At 47.9% G+C, this 15,724-nt stretch overlaps 6 protein-coding genes across 6 annotated transcripts; 3 read left to right on the top strand and 3 right to left on the bottom strand.

Moving 5' to 3' along the window:
- Positions 1–55: 55 nt before the first annotated feature.
- Positions 56–1,912, top strand: BHQ10_008985 (uncharacterized protein; the record flags this gene model as incomplete). Its single annotated transcript, XM_040881850.1, has 11 exons — positions 56–216; positions 276–331; positions 390–461; positions 514–569; positions 622–924; positions 973–1,365; positions 1,417–1,476; positions 1,523–1,577; positions 1,623–1,690; positions 1,746–1,817; positions 1,868–1,912. The coding sequence occupies 11 exons, from the start codon at positions 56–58 to the stop codon at positions 1,910–1,912; spliced, it is 1,341 nt and encodes a 446-aa protein (XP_040737487.1).
- A 230-nt stretch (positions 1,913–2,142) lies between these two features.
- BHQ10_008986 (uncharacterized protein) lies at positions 2,143–3,101 on the bottom strand (the record flags this gene model as incomplete). Its single annotated transcript, XM_040881851.1, has 2 exons — positions 2,143–2,882; positions 2,954–3,101. The coding sequence occupies 2 exons, from the start codon at positions 3,099–3,101 to the stop codon at positions 2,143–2,145; spliced, it is 888 nt and encodes a 295-aa protein (XP_040737488.1).
- Positions 3,102–3,378: 277 nt separating this feature from the next.
- BHQ10_008987 (uncharacterized protein) lies at positions 3,379–4,832 on the bottom strand (the record flags this gene model as incomplete). The annotated part of the gene is made up of 5 exons (XM_040881852.1): positions 3,379–3,902; positions 3,961–4,139; positions 4,189–4,370; positions 4,625–4,672; positions 4,722–4,832. The coding sequence occupies 5 exons, from the start codon at positions 4,830–4,832 to the stop codon at positions 3,379–3,381; spliced, it is 1,044 nt and encodes a 347-aa protein (XP_040737489.1).
- Positions 4,833–5,356: 524 nt separating this feature from the next.
- On the top strand, positions 5,357–9,276 carry BHQ10_008988 (uncharacterized protein; the record flags this gene model as incomplete). The annotated part of the gene is made up of 4 exons (XM_040881853.1): positions 5,357–5,788; positions 5,844–5,992; positions 6,046–9,000; positions 9,063–9,276. The coding sequence occupies 4 exons, from the start codon at positions 5,357–5,359 to the stop codon at positions 9,274–9,276; spliced, it is 3,750 nt and encodes a 1,249-aa protein (XP_040737490.1).
- A 186-nt stretch (positions 9,277–9,462) lies between these two features.
- Positions 9,463–12,789, bottom strand: BHQ10_008989 (uncharacterized protein; the record flags this gene model as incomplete). Its single annotated transcript, XM_040881854.1, has 1 exon — positions 9,463–12,789. The coding sequence occupies one exon, from the start codon at positions 12,787–12,789 to the stop codon at positions 9,463–9,465; it is 3,327 nt and encodes a 1,108-aa protein (XP_040737491.1).
- A 594-nt stretch (positions 12,790–13,383) lies between these two features.
- On the top strand, positions 13,384–15,391 carry BHQ10_008990 (uncharacterized protein; the record flags this gene model as incomplete). Its single annotated transcript, XM_040881856.1, has 5 exons — positions 13,384–13,428; positions 13,492–14,875; positions 14,933–15,116; positions 15,174–15,216; positions 15,272–15,391. The coding sequence occupies 5 exons, from the start codon at positions 13,384–13,386 to the stop codon at positions 15,389–15,391; spliced, it is 1,776 nt and encodes a 591-aa protein (XP_040737492.1).
- Positions 15,392–15,724: the final 333 nt, after the last annotated feature.

A 15,724-nucleotide genomic window follows, 5' to 3' on the forward strand; every position in this document is an offset into this window, starting at 1 on the left:
TGTCAAAGTGTCATTCTTCCCTATATACAGAGCTGTCTCTTCAAGAGCATTCACCATGGCTAGCCGAACAAATATCGCCCGCTTGACGAGGCAAACTGTCTTGCGATCTGTCCACAACGTGCAGAAGCCTCTTGTATCGTCACGCGCCTATTCCGCGCTTGCCTTGACCTCGCAGAGAGCTCTTTTGCGTCCTCAACGACCAGTGCAATTCGCCAGGTAAGTCTTGTGGTACAATCTTGTCTCGATACCTCATTTCTAACTAATAATTACTGCAGAGTTCAATCGCCCGAATTCAAATCTCTTTTGGACAGGCAACAAACCCGTCACTATGGTCCGTCGCGATCTTCCCCGTTTGTTACGAACTTCTTCTTACCATTTCCCCGATGTAGCGGACACAATTGTCAAGGTGCCTGAGATGGCCGAATCTATTACAGAAGGTACATTGAAGCAATTCTCGAAACGTGAGCAACCAAGTTTAAACCCCCTCTTTAGTGTCATTCTGATCAAGTTTAGAGGTTGGCGATTTCGTGGAACGCGATGAGGAGATCGCGACAATTGAAACCGACAAGGTATATCCTCTCCACGGTGGATCTCCTCTCGGTCGTTAACTAAAGTTGTTAGATCGACGTCGCTGTCAACGCTCCCGAATCTGGCACTATCAAGGAACTCCTCGTCAGCGAAGAAGATACCGTTACCGTCGGCCAGGCCATAGTAAAACTCGAGCCCGGCTCCGGCGGCGGAGCTGCTGAGAAACCCAAGGACGAGCCTGCCCCGTCCAAGCCAGAGACCAAGGAACCCACTCCTTCGAAAGCTGAGCCTCTCAAGGAAAAGCAACCCGAGAAGCCAAAACCCAAGCCTACGGAATCCAAAAAGGAAGCCCAGCCTAGCACAACCGCCCAGACTGGCGGCCGTGAAGAACGACGTGTATGTGAACATCGACCAAGCTATCTGGCGCATATCTAACTTGTCTAGGTCAAAATGAACCGCATGCGACTCCGTATCGCCGAGCGTCTCAAGCAATCCCAGAACACCGCTGCTTCCCTCACCACATTCAATGAAGTCGACATGTCCTCGCTCATGGAACTCCGCAAGCTCTACAAGGATGACGTCCTGAAGAAGACCGGCGTCAAGCTCGGCTTCATGTCCGCATTCTCTCGCGCTTGCGTTCTTGCTATGAAGGACTTGCCTGCCGTCAATGCTTCTATCGAAGGACCTAACGGAGGTGACACCATTGTCTACCGTGACTACGTCGACATCAGCGTTGCTGTTGCTACCGAGAAGGGTCTCGTTACCCCTGTTGTGCGCAACGCGGAGAGTATGGACTTGGTTGGAATTGAGAAGGCTATTGCCGATCTCGGAAAGAAGGTGAGTCAATGCTTTTGATTCGATATTACCATGCGTACTAATGTTTGCTAGGCTCGTGACAACAAGTTGACCATTGAGGATATGGCCGGTGGTACTTTCACCATCAGCAACGTAAGTTTTAGGCTATTGTCATTCAAACAAAAACTAATTTGCGTAGGGTGGTGTTTTCGGTTCATTGATGGGTACTCCCATCATCAACTTGCCCCAGACAGGTTTGTACCTCCGCCTAGCATGCTACTATATACTAACAAGAACAGCTGTCCTCGGTCTCCACGCTATCAAGGAACGAGCAGTCGTTGTCAATGGCAAGGTCGAAGTCCGCCCTGTATGCATGCCCCCTGATAAACGTACGTTGGATTTCGGACTGACATGACATTCAGATGATGTACCTCGCTCTCACCTACGACCACCGTCTTCTCGATGGCCGTGAAGCCGTCACCTTCCTTGTCAAGGTGTGTACAAACCACCCACACCCAAGAATTTCCAGACTAATCCCTTCTAGGTCAAGGAATACATCGAAGACCCCCGCCGCATGCTCTTGGGTTGAACCATGGCATCGACCCGTACATCCGGAGAGAGAGGATACGAGGAGCATAGAGACACAACTCAGCGAAAAAGGTTTATCTTGGTGTAGTCGTCGTCGGCGGTCTGACTTTTGTAGATTAGTCCTAGTCCCTTTTGCGTATACATTGACCTTTCCTTGTAATTGAAGCATCATGTCGTCTGTATTCCGTTGGGGTGTAATGGATATAATAATTGATAATACAACCACCTTCATCATTCCCCGCCGCCGCCATCGTGTTCGTACGGGTTTATCTCCCCCGTCTCCAACTTCACGAGTAGAGGCGTCTCAAGCCCAAACAAGAACTTCTGCAATTTCATCACAAGCATAGCCTCGAACTCAAATGTCGGAAACTGCTGCGCCAGACGATTGAGATGCGTTTCATGCGAATCGCATTGTTGACTCGCTGTTGGTGGTGGGGGTGGATGGAGAATGGTGAGGTATGTTGACTGTATTTCTGATAGCCATTTATTCTTCCTCTCGCTCTGGGATGAGGAGGGAGGTTGGTGCGGTAAGAGAAGCGAAGACGCGTGGGTAACTGATTCTATCGTCGTCTTGCCGAAGAGCGTGTATTGCTCGAGGACGGCTTGGATGGTGTATTTACCCAATACTTCAATGAGAGACTCTTCATTCTCTGTGATGCGCATCACAAAACACAGGTCCAAAAAGTCAGGGAACAGGTCTATCAGCGATAGAACCTGCCTCCTATCGTCGAGGCACTGCTCGCGCGGAATGCGCAGAATTTCGAGCATGGTCATGTATGCCGTACTCGACAACACTTGCTGCCCCTGGATTCCATGGGGTCTGCTATTGCCGTTGCTGCTATCTCGCCATTCGGATTTCCTTGCTCTGGTGAGGAATTGGGCTGTGAATGATATCAGGCGTAATTTTGCGTCGAGATCGCGCGAGATTTGGCGCGTTGCGCCATGTTTGTGCGTTGTTAGGAGGTGCCATGCTAATTCAACATCAATACCTACATCCTTCTCCAATGCGTAGAACTTAGTATGAAGCAGATATAAAACGTACTGTCAAAGATCTTTACAATGTCGACGTCTGCATGGGCCGGTCTATCGCTCAGTTCCGCGATACGCGTCAACAGGAGAGCGTGTGTCGCTTTGCTGCAGACGTAGTCGAGAATCATGGTGTCGGTGTCGAATTCGGTTTCTGGGTCCATGGTTTTCGAGTTGGGTTTTCATGTATGATTATATCCTGGAGGGGTGTATATATAATTAGCTTTTGAAGTTCTGGATCTTGCTAGGAGTTTCGTAATCGCGTGTTTGTTATGTTCCAAGGTTTTTTCACGTGGTGGATGAAGCAATATATTTCTACAACATCACACCCGAATACCACTTCACTTGTAAGGCACAACACCAGACATACAACGCGACAATTTATCAAGCAAACCACCCAAGTCTACGCGGAAGAAGTATTTCAATGAGCACATTTTCATTCTAGCCAAGTAGCTCCTTGACAACACCTTTGCTGGCTAGTGCGCGAGCCCAGAATTCCACGGCCGACGCACAATCATGTCTCCTAACCTCTGCAGACGCCTCCTCGCTCCGACGGGACTCCTTTTCTTCTTCAATTGATAGCCTAATGCCTTGCTGGTTACTAACTAGCCGGACATATTCCTGCGGTAGGTCATTATCGCTGATACTTTTCTCAGTCTCCGAAGGTTCGACGGCCATTAGACACTCATCCGTAAGTCCCAACGCCGGATCTGATTTCAGCGTCACACCGTCAAAATCATCAGCACCAAGTACAGCCTTGATATCTCCGAGCTGAGTCTCGTTCAAATGTTGGCGAATGTTCTGTAAACACTTGACGTTGCGAGCCAATTGTTCGGTATAGTCCTTGAGCGGATCTCGCACCACACTCAGCACCGAGAATTCAATCTGGTCCTCTGCATAAGCCGTCATTTTCTCGAGAAGATGGGATCGAACTTGTTCAAGCCAGTCGCCGTCAGTGCAGGGTGCTTTGAATGTTAGCAAGCCATTCTGATAATGCTGTCTACGCAACGGAGAATAGCCTACCGAGATCCTGAGGCTGACGCTCCAAGCCATCGAATTTCCATACTCGGCCCAATGCTGGCACAAATGCGATGAAATGAAAAGCCGCTTCGTTAGACGCACTGTTATCATTCTGACGGCTAGATTTACTAGCTACAGCCTCGTCTTTGAGTGATAGGTCGGAGTTGAGAATGTCCATGGAACTGTGGGATGAGTTAGTATAATCACTAGATATGAGGGGGGGCTGTGTACCGTGCAAATGAATTGTGAATTTTCTTGATGAAATCAAAGTTGGCTATAGCGTCGCCCCTTAGTGCAGGTGTGAATGGCATGGTGAACTCCTTGAAGCTGGCAAGGGTATCTCCTAGCGTGATATCGTCGATGTTGTTCACTATGTTTAAGAGAGCCACGCTGGCACAGGCATTGTCGACCGTCTGAAATTGTCAGCCTTTGAGCAAAAAACCTCCCACATGAAATATCGTAATACCTGATTAGCAAACCACAAGCGGTCAGGGCAGCTTGCCTCCTGCTTTTCGGGATTGTCTTCATGCCAACGAAACAGAAATATGATGCCGTGAACTGGTTTACTGCAGAAATCTTGTCAGAAAAGTTGGGAGAGTTGGAGGACTGAAAATACATGCGGTAATTGATTAATCATGTCCTTATCTAAAGTAAATAGCTCTTGAACCTTGACACCTTCGACGCCGAATTCTCGCAGCATGACATTGAAGAAGGCCTGATGATCACTCAGTCCCCTGCTCACAGTCTTAGAACAAGATACATACTGGCTCAGACTCAATCTCGCAGAAGCCATTCCACGAATTCTTATCGACTATGATGTCTGGAATCGGACTTGTGTCGCTGTTGAGGCGTCTTCTCTTGGTACGATCTCCCATTTTGCGCGGTATAGATGTATTGCAGATAGAATGATTCCAAGTGAAGAGAGAGGAAACCTTTAAATCAATTCAGTGAACAATAGAAAGGAAATAGGCACCTGATTGTCTGTCTTGGTGTTTCGCTGTATCAGAAGGGACGCCGGCGTGGGAGCTTTCTGATTGGCCGAAGCTTTCGCTCTGTGACGCGCCTGCCAAAACTATTTCCTCCAGCTCAAAACGTCAACACGGTCAACCTTTTTGTGTTTCAACTTCAGCCCACCAGCTTTTTCTCGATGCTCACTTGTACACTTCGCCCAAAGTGTTCATCTGCTACTCATATCTGAACTGAAGTGTGTAGTCTGATCTGCGCTTCAGCATAAGTGAGCAAGAAAAGTCTCCAACTGCTTGCTTCTTACAGGAGCGGGGCTATTCAACTCATATCACTTCCTGAGAGCTGTCCAACAGTGTTGCTTTAGCCTTTATTCGAGTCTCTAGAGATACCTGCACATCACCATATTCACCAAAGAACAAAAAATCGAGATGCGATGAACGGCACTCCCCGACTTCGATCCGCCTTTCCCCAAAGTCCGCAGACTCAAGGCCGCGATCGACGGAGACAAACCGAATCCCCGGCCATCAAAGGACCTCAGAATGTGAGCGTGATGACTGGTCCGCGCCCTGCGCAACCCGGACAGGGTCCTCTGATTCCCACCGACGTGATTGATGCACCATCGCAACGATTCTATGTCGCGGCACTCTACATTGCGCTTGGAGCGTGGAGGATATACGACTCGATGGGAGCTGCTAATGAGCTGGATTCGACGTGGTTGTTTCTCAAATGGAATTTCATTGACGGAGTTTTGTTGTTTGGTATCCAGACTTTGAGAGTGCCTTGGTTAGAATGGACTTTTCCAACTTTCCTGGCCATCTTCCTGCTCCATGCGGCTACTAATGTCTTTTTGATGTTTCGCATACCGGTATGCATCTCCCTTACCCAAGAATCACAAGACTTGCTAATTGTTAATTTTATAGCTACCGCTCGGAGCATGGGGAGGTATTGTGTACAAAGCATTTTATGACCGAGAAATGTCTATATCGGGGGACAGAGTTAAACCTGGGGATATCCTTCATAATTCGTCGTTAATTTTGGGCAAACAGATCATCCATATCCTTCCAGAAGGGTGAGTGGCGCGTAAAGATCATATGATTTAGCACGAACTGACTCCTTCGATAGATCAGCCGTACTGAACCCTGACGGAATACCTCTGTGTCTCAACTCGCAACAGACTTCTGTTGCCCTTCCCATTCGTGTCAACCAGTCAACCCCGGTAACTATCGACATTCTCCGTTACGATTTAGCTACTGGACAAAACGAAACCATCAACATATCCAACAAACAGCTCAGGCAGATGAGAAAGCAGGCAGGCGAACCGTCTTCAGTTGGACACCTCGACCTTCATTTTCCTATCAAGAAGACAGGCATATATCGCCTAGCTAGAGTTCTGGATGAGTCTAAGCTTGAAGTTCAAACCAAAGCGTCCGACACGTTGGTCCCAACCTGTCCTAGAGCGGTCCCAAAAAACACGTTTGCCGATAAATGTAAAAGCGACTTGTCTGATATTACTCTCGAAGTTGAAGGAGTGGCGCCACTCAAAGTGAAATACAGTCGCAGGATCAATGGGTTCGATGGTGGATTTTCTTTTCAAAATGTACATGCCGAAGGCGCCTTAGTTCCGATAACCGGTCGAAAGCAGCCCAGCATTCTCATCGATCCCAAACAGCAAGATCCTCCTTTCTGGGCACAGACCGCGAATCTGCGCATAGCGTTGAATGAGACATTGGATGCGGGTGGCGATTGGGTCTATACCATCGAAGAAGTCCACGACGCTCAAGGTAATGTCGCCAACTATTCGTCTTACTTGGATGACACGGATCGAGCATCGTTGAAAAACGTGCTGCAATGGCATCAATTCTCGGTTCACGAGCGACCAAGACTCTCAATGGTCGGCTGTAACGCTCAGAAATTCCTTCAGATTGCGAAAGGAGAAACCACCGAATTGCCATTGCACTTTCATTCCACTGGAAGGGACTATAGCGACGATGCGCCCTTCCAGGTCACTTATTCGTATTCTCCGGAAGATTCAGTTGGAGAGACCGATGTTTCGAAAATTCTGCAAGTTTCTCTGAAGACATCAGAGACCCGGCCAAAAATCAAAGAGCCTGGATGGTATTCTTTGGATTCTGCGTCAAGCCGTTTCTGCCGCGGAGAAATATTGGAGCCTTCGTCTTGCTTGTTACACAATCCTCCGGAGCCGGAACTGTCTTTACGACACGAAAAGATTTTTGACAAATGTGCCAACAACTCGGTTGGTCTTCTCGTCGATTTGGACATGATTGGATCTCCTCCATTCCGTATTCGATATGTCATTGAGAGCGATAAAGGTACAGAAACCTTTTCTGAGGTTATAAACGGACTTCGGGGACAGCTGGACTTTACACCAACCCACGCGGGTCGCTATCGATACCGGTTCTTGGATATTGCCGATAGTGTTTACGGCCCACGGCCATTCAAAGAAAAAATGCAAGTCCTGGAGCAAGATGTCAAACCGCAAGCATCGGCGCAACTTTTGGGTACACACAAACCACAGCGAACCTGTTTTGGCGAGTCAGCCACCGTTGGTGTCTCTTTCATTGGCGAGACTCCGTGGACCTTACACTATGAGGTCGTGCACAACGGCAAGAAAACAAAACACGAGATCGAAAGCCATGAATCCGTTGCAACTATTGTGACCGAGCCACTGTACAGTGGTGGAGAGCACATTATCTCACTGACTGGTGTGACGGACCGTACAGGTTGCAAGCGCGCTCTGAAAGACAGCGCAGTCGTCCATGTTCGCCCTAAAAAGCCTCAAGCTGCTTTTGGCTTCATCGAGGAGAAGCGGACCACACAAGATCTGGAAGGCAACACAGTGCTATTACCGCTAAGACTAAGTGGGCAATCACCTTGGATCGTGAAATACCGCAACTTAGATGCCAACCCTGGTCGTCTGTTAGAAAAGAAGATCTGGGATGAGAATGGAGCCATACCAGTAGCGCAGAGCGGAGTATATGAACTTGTCGAAGTCTTCGATGCCACTTGTCCAGGGAACATCGAGCAATCTGCTAGTACCTTTGAGATCAAATGGCTTCCTCGACCTGTAGTATCTGTGTCTGGACGCACGGGTGTTGGTGAGAATGTGTTGAAACGTAGTGTCTGTCAAGGAGACGATGACATCTTGGAATTGAAGCTGCAAGGCAAGGCTCCCTTCAACGTCAAATACGAACACCAACGCGACCACAGCAATTCGAAAGCAAGGAATTTAAAAAGCACGTCAAATGTGGCATCGTTGGAACTCGACACGTCGAAACCGGGCAACCACGTTTACAAGTTCACGGGTATCGCAGATGCGCTTTACGATGCTGATAAATCGGAGAGCCCTGTCAGTATCTCACAGACTGTCAATGCGTTACCATCCGCTCGCTTCGAGTCGCCTGGACATATTTACGCATTTTGCAAGGAAGATAGTGAAGGTGACGAGTTGATCCCTATTGTACTGGAAGGGCAACCCCCATTCTATCTTGATATATCCATTAAGCATCATTCAAGTGCAAAGCCTGAAGTGGTGCCCGTTGGCCCAATCCACAGTCACAAACACAAACTCCCTATACCCCGTCGGCATCTAGAACTCGGTCAACATGTTGTCAGCATCCACCGAGTTGGCGATTCTCTCGGATGTCAGCGAACCTTTGAAAAGGACCAATCGTCTGTGCGTGTCGCAGTCTCGGATGTCCCTACCATCATTCCCCTTGAATCTCAGGCAGATTATTGTGTCGGAGAACGTCTCTCGTTCTCGCTCTCAGGACACGCACCATTCGACGTCTTTTATACCTTCGAAGGTGTCAAAAGAAAGGCCTCTTCATCGACGACCACATTCCGACGCATCGCAGAAAAACCAGGTGTATTCACCATCACAGCAGTAAGTGACGGCGCTAGTGGCCGCTGTCAAGCCCACAAGAATATCACCAAGGTCATCCACGAGATGCCCAGCGTGCGAATCAGCAGAGGCCGAGAAAGCATCGTTGATATCCATGAAGGCGGAGAGGCGGAGATCCAATTTGAATTTGGAGGAACTCCGCCATTCGAATTTACGTACGTTCATTACTTATCTACTAGAAGCCCTCAAATAGAGACCTGTTGACATCTTTCCACAGATATACACGAAGCTCCAACGCCCGAAAAGGCAAACCAGCCGAAATCCTCGACATCAAACACGACATTTCCTACGAATACAGAAAGACCATCAAGACATCCGACGAAGGAACCTACGAAGTAGTCGCAATCAAGGATAAGTATTGCTCCTTCTCGACGCAAAAGGCATCCGCAAAGATTGCGAAACAACCGACAAAGAAATTGATTACGAATTAAGACGGTCGAGAGAATGGAAAAGCAGGGAGATATAGATATCTTTTTTTTGGGAGTTGGTCAGAGCAATACGTGGATGTGTAATGTTTTTAATTAATGGTTCTTTTTCTTTCATGAATATTGAGTTCTTTTTTTCAACGTTGCATTGCGGTGAAAGTTTTCCCTCATCTTCTAAAGGGACTATGTTATTTACTCACTTTTGTTCTCGATGCTATGTACTAAACCACCACCTAGTCGAGCTATCTCATTCAATATCGACTCCTTGTTCAACGTGACCTCAGCTGTATCGTTATTCGCGGGACGAGTAGAATAAGCCGTCTTCAAATGAAACGCTCTTGAAGCCGTGGAAGAAGGTTTCCATAATCCCGCAATGACATCTTCCTCATGCCCGTAGAAGAAGAGAATGCAATGCTCGAAGAGTGTTTGAAGTTCACTCAGATATGACGTCGTGATGTCTCGGCTGGACGCTTCAGAAGCGGACAGATTGACGAGACCTTTCAGGTTTGCGAATTGCGGTTGGTTGTGTTTCTTGCTCTTCTTGTTAGGGTCTTTGAGATGGATTACGAAATCATAGGGCGAGAGCGCGGGTGTAAAAAGGAGTTTTTCGAGTGATATCTTGTCTTCCTTGCCGTGTTGCTGCTTAAGTGCTTCAACGGCTGCTTTTGCCAAACGCGTGATATGGCCTGCGACAACTTTGGGGGGCTTTTCGTTTAGTGTCCATGTTACTCCATCATGGTCGAGATCGGATGCCAGGATCATGGAGACTTTTTTCATTGCAGGGTCGATGTTGCGCCAGGCTAAGAAACGTGTTTCGATGGCTTTGACGTCTTCTGTCGTAAGTCCGCCCATGTCTAGAATGAGAGGTTCGTGTTGCCAGTTCCATTTTGACAGTAGGGCGAGAGTTCGGTAAAAGCCGGTCATCAAACTAGAAGGTGAGGCCCAGGGGTGAGTTGAGACGTAGACGTTGACGGCGAGAAGCTCGATAAATTCTTCGGTGACATGAGACAGGAGAAGTTGTGAATTGAACCAGTGTTTCATCAAGCGCACCGTAGGTGATAGCAAAGGATATCGGTTGGAAAGCGTTTGGACAACCTGCGTGAGACGTGGAGTGTGGATGAAGGTTTTCTTGTATTCGAAAAGGGCAGCGCCTACGTCCTCCTTGTACTGAGGACTGAGGCCGCTTTCTTTCAACTTCCTTTCAAGTAGCGTTGCTTCGCGTTCGTGGTGTATTCTCATTCGAAATCGAATGCCTGTCTTATGCACGATGTCTAGGAAAGCTCGGTTTACCAGGCGTCTGTTCTCATTTTCCAAGCCAACCTTGAACGACGTCACGTCTCCGTTATCCTTCAAAGCCTCCCCGATCCTCAGTAAAAACGCCACCTTGGTCATTTGGATGGCATCAAGATTGTCCGGCCACTTGGTAGAACTCTCAAGTTGCAGGTTGATATCCACCGAAGTGAGCCCAATATCCTTTGGATCTGGTATCACAGCAGTGCTTCTCAGGAACGGACTTGCAGGCTGAAGATGCCTGACCTGAAGTGGAATATCGTCCATGCTTTGGAATGACGACTGCAACGACTGGAACGCATCGCGAACGCCATGAAACATTGCGGCAGTCTGTTTTTCTGAACCCGCAAGCTGTTGTAACGTCTGATCGAATTCGTCTCCAATACATCTGATTGAGTGTCGGGGGACTTTCAGATGGCGACTAAGACTGTACACCAGGATTTGGTCGACGACTGGTCCTTGGTCGGACCATACTAAACTCTCAAGGATGCTTCCGTCTCGGAATCTTCTCAACTCTGCCTTGTCACCCCAGAAAGCACGGAAAGCCGCAGCTTGCTCTTGCATTTCTGCTGCCGGTCCGTGGTCGACGAGTCGACTCGCATTTTTAGGGTCCAATATGAGGCCAATTGAAATTTGCTGTGAGTGAGTTTCGCTCAAAGATTTCGATTTGAGCGGCCGAGCCGATGGAGAACCAGTCCACAGACAGATGACCTTTGCTCTGTCGCCGAGTGATTTTTCCAAGATATCATAAATATGATTTTGATGGAAAATCGAGTGTAGAGGATTGGTGGCTTTCTGTTCCGTAGTGAGAGAAATTAGCCGGTCAAATTTGAGCATAGGATCATTGTTTTGGGAAATGAACACTTTTTCGAAGTTATCGAAACGTGTTTCATTCAGCAGCGAGAGTGTAAGGCTGCATTCGTGACGAAGCAGTTTGTATGATCCAATGGTCATCTTGTACAGTATGTTCAAGCCTCTTTTTCCATCGAAAAACACCGGACCACCGCTTGGAAATTCAACATCGTTGGCGAATAACGACAAAGGCTGCATCAGGTCTCGGGAAACTAAGTATTGCATGGCTGCTTTGAAAATTTGATAGCTGCTATACGACGGTAGCAAGATTGGTTTACCATTTGCACCACCACCCTCGAAAAGTAGGCCCACAAGCAACATCCACTCGAATCTACCAAAACCTCCTTTTCCGATAGAGGACCCAAAACCATGTTGTCGAAGCCAGGTTTGGCCGAGAAGACAAGCGTCTCTCATTGATGTATACTTTTTCAAAGAGCTCTGTAGCCACTTTTGATATGATATGACTGTCGATTCGAAGCGCAAAGCAGAGTTGTAATACGGACTTGACTTTGTTTTCTCGCTAGACTGTAGTTCATCGTCTGCACCCGAAGCTTGTACATTGTTCTTTGATGGGAGCGTTCGTGCGACAGGAAACAAGTCCTCTTCGACAGCAGTCAATATGCGAATGCGGATGGGTTGTTTTAGAGCGTCTCCGGTGGCATTCTTTGTATGTTCCAACACAACAATGGGACGTAGAAAATCCCCGTCTAGATAGCCATACTGTATTGAAAAAGGCAATTTCGCTTCACGAAGGCTAGCCGCAATGCACGCAAGATAGAAAGCACGTTTTTGAAAGTATTTATAGTTTCGATAGTCCTTCGGTTGGAACAGCGAGCTAGGAATGGTCACAGCAATATCGACGTTGAAGATTTCAGTAGCTTGTAATCCGGCTCGTAAAATGACACTACCAACAAGATCGATGCTGGCCGGAGGCTTGGATGAAACATGGCACTTTGCCAGGTCGTCGGGTGAGTGACACGGGAAAGGCACTGTAACGTGATATTTGTCTCGCAATTCTTTGGCGGCAACGTCGGCTCGCTTCGACTCTCGCTCGGGAAATTGCTGCAAAATATCTCTGATCCGGCGCAGGTTATCTTGAACGGTAGAGATAAGCTTGTCATAATCCGGCCTCAATCCAGCAAGCAGCTCGTCTGTCTGGAGTTTGAAGAGACTGGACTTGGATAAACCGGTTGCTTTACCCACCTCTGCAAAGCGGTTTGCAGATTTTGTTGAATTCTGAGGGTTTTGTTGTGTGGCTTGCGTCGAAGTGACTTTGCTATCCCGATCATTGTCTGAACTTACATAGCCCGGACTGGTCTCTCCATCAGGAGAGGCCGGGCCATTGAGCCTGCGTCGTTTCGTAGAGGGATCCGACATTTTGGATGCTGTTCACGATGAAATTGTATAAGCTACTCTAAAGTAGAGCTTTCAGCGTCCGCTTTCCATGATTTCACAAAGCTTGATTTTGCATCAAAATGAAGATGCACTTGTCTAAGTTTTAGTCGACGAAAGCTCGAAAAAAATTATGTGCAGGAAACACACCGCCTGCCATTTTGGATTTTTCGATGTGGGCCTGTTTCGGCGGCCAGAAAAGCGGGACTCATTGCTGATGATGATTGTTTTCTCCGCGACACAGTCCAATCGGTTTGCAGTAGATGATGGCGAAGCATCTGAACTCGTCTAAAACAAATTGTAGATTGTCTGCGTAGATGCGTAGCTGAGAAGAGTCAGGTGACTCACCTGCCAAAACGCCCATCGCTCCTGCTGTTTGGGGCGTGTTTGCTCTTGCCCGCAGTCCGTATTGCCCGATTTCGGCGACCGGCAGCCCCTCCAGCGATGACACATCCTTCCTTAACAGACTGAAAAAGTCGCCCAATCTGCTCGACAAGAGATAACTACTATGAACCATATACAGAAACAATTGAACACATTGAAAACATCAATTCAAAAACATCTAAACATCTATACATCATGCTCCAGGCCATAGGAGGCACCGTGCCTCCAAACACTGATCATGTATGTGAAGGCCCCGCGCATTTCCCCCTAATTGTTGGGATCTCATCTAACACGCGACCACAGGCTATCAGTGTCTCTCTTCCTACATGGAAGAGCAATATCGGATACGAGGAGGGACAAGACTGGGTTATGAGCCGCATGCAATGCGGATATCCTAGGTTCTTCGTACATCCCCTGATTCAATCGCTCGCTCAGGAAGTACTGCGCCGTTGCGGCAATGCCGACCTCGAAGCTACAACACTTTTCCCTTCATCCCGAACCGCAGAGATTTGTCGAACCTTTATAATCGCAAGGATCCCAGCCGGCGAGTCCTCCAAAATTCGAATTGTTCGCTTCATACCATCGTCGAGAGTCGATTCCGACATACGATCTCACGTCAACTCGAAGTTGTTCGGCGTGATCTACCCTAAAGAATATGCCCCCATTGCGAAACAAGTCTGGCAGCATACAGGAGACGGTGTGCAAAGTCGTCGCAGTGAATTCTGCTCCAATGCATTGCAAGACGGTTACCTCATCGAGGACCATTCTGTAGCTTCCGACGGAAAACCATCAATCTATTCTAAAGGACCCAAACGATACCAACAGCGAACCGCAACACCCAAAGAGCAGGAAGATAATGCAAAGGCCACCGAGTCATCTGACGGACGAGAATTCTCCTCTTTTGTCGAAGAACGGTTCGGTCGCAATCTGAGCGCAACATTGGCACAAAACGCTAAACGAGCGATGCGAAGACGAATTGCTGGTTCCCTTACCGCTAACGTTGAACTCCACGAAGCTCTTGAGAGCGAAGCGTCCGATGGGCGCATTGCAGGCTTGACTGAGGACGACGTATTCCTATACCCCACGGGCATGAGTTCTATTTTTAATGCTCATCGAACCCTTTTGAATGCTAGAGGTCCCCAGAAAAGTATATGCTTCGGATTCCCCTATACAGACACATTGAAGATTCTCGAGAAATGGGGCCCTGGCTGCGTGTTCTACGGTCATGGATCATCAGAAGATCTCCAGGATTTGGAAGCACGTCTAGAGAAAGGGGAGAGGTTTCTTGCGTTATTCACCGAGTTCCCCTCAAATCCATTGTTGAAGTCTCCGGATCTCAAGCGGATCCGTGAGCTCGCGAACAAATACGACTTCTTCGTCGTTGTAGATGAGACAATTGGTAGTTTTATCAACGTGAACGTCTTGCAACACGCGGATGTCGTTGTCAGCAGCTTGTCAAAAATCTTCAGCGGCGACAGTAATGTCATGGGAGGTAGTGCAGTGCTCAATCCTCAAGGACCTCATTATCAATTCTTGAAGAAAGCATACACGACAGACTACGAAGATAATGTTTGGGCCGAAGATGCAGTTTTTCTAGAGAGAAATAGCCGCGACTTCATTTCCAGGATTGAAAAGATCAACACCACGACCGAGTTTGTGACTCAGATCCTGCAAGCTTCTCCCCTTGGTCCGTGAAATCTAGACCTTACTGATTGATCACACTGCTGACGCAAAGAACTTGTAGTGAAGGAAGTACATTATCCGAAATACAGCTCATCAAGGCCGAACTACGATGCGTTACGCCATCCAAATGGAGGCTACGGCGGTCTATTCTCCATTACTCTCCACACAACAGAAGACGCTATCACGTTTTTCGATGCGCTTGAAGTCATGAAAGGACCTAGCCTTGGAACTAATTTCACCCTGAGGTGTGTAACATTGACTCTTAACGAAGCACACCCGTCATGCTAATCATAAAATCGCAGCTGTCCATACACATTGTTAGCCCATTATGGCGAGGCCGATTGGGTAAGTCAAGACATACCTGGACCACTCAGGTCATGTACGCTAACATTTCGATTAGGCTTCTTCTTTTAATGTTCCATTCGATTTGGTTCGGGTCAGTGTTGGATTGGAAGATCCTGAAGAGCTTGGCGCTCGCTTTCAGCGTGCTTTGGACGCGGTCAAGCAGAATTCCGCCTAGGTTAACGATCATTGTGACCATCGTGCTGATCTTTTGGAGATGTGTTCGGGTCAGAGATGACCAACCATGCATCTCTGGACGAAAAGTCAAGGCTCCCGACATGTTGTATACTTGAATCATAATGAGCTATGTTGTTTGACGGATGATGTCCATTGCGACCTCGCAATCCTTCGGCTCAGCGACGATCTACCAACAAATGTTCGGAAGCTAACATGGTCTCCATGCCTTGATCTCTCCACCTTTAACGCTCCATTGAACCATTCTGGCGGGCATAGGCTGGGTTGTTGAGCAAGGATGAAAAAACTCGATTGCTGTAGTCTTTAGAGAAGTATA

Source organism: Talaromyces amestolkiae (genome assembly GCF_001896365.1).
Source record: "Talaromyces amestolkiae strain CIB chromosome Unknown scaffold22.1, whole genome shotgun sequence".
Taxonomy (NCBI): domain Eukaryota; kingdom Fungi; phylum Ascomycota; class Eurotiomycetes; order Eurotiales; family Trichocomaceae; genus Talaromyces; species Talaromyces amestolkiae.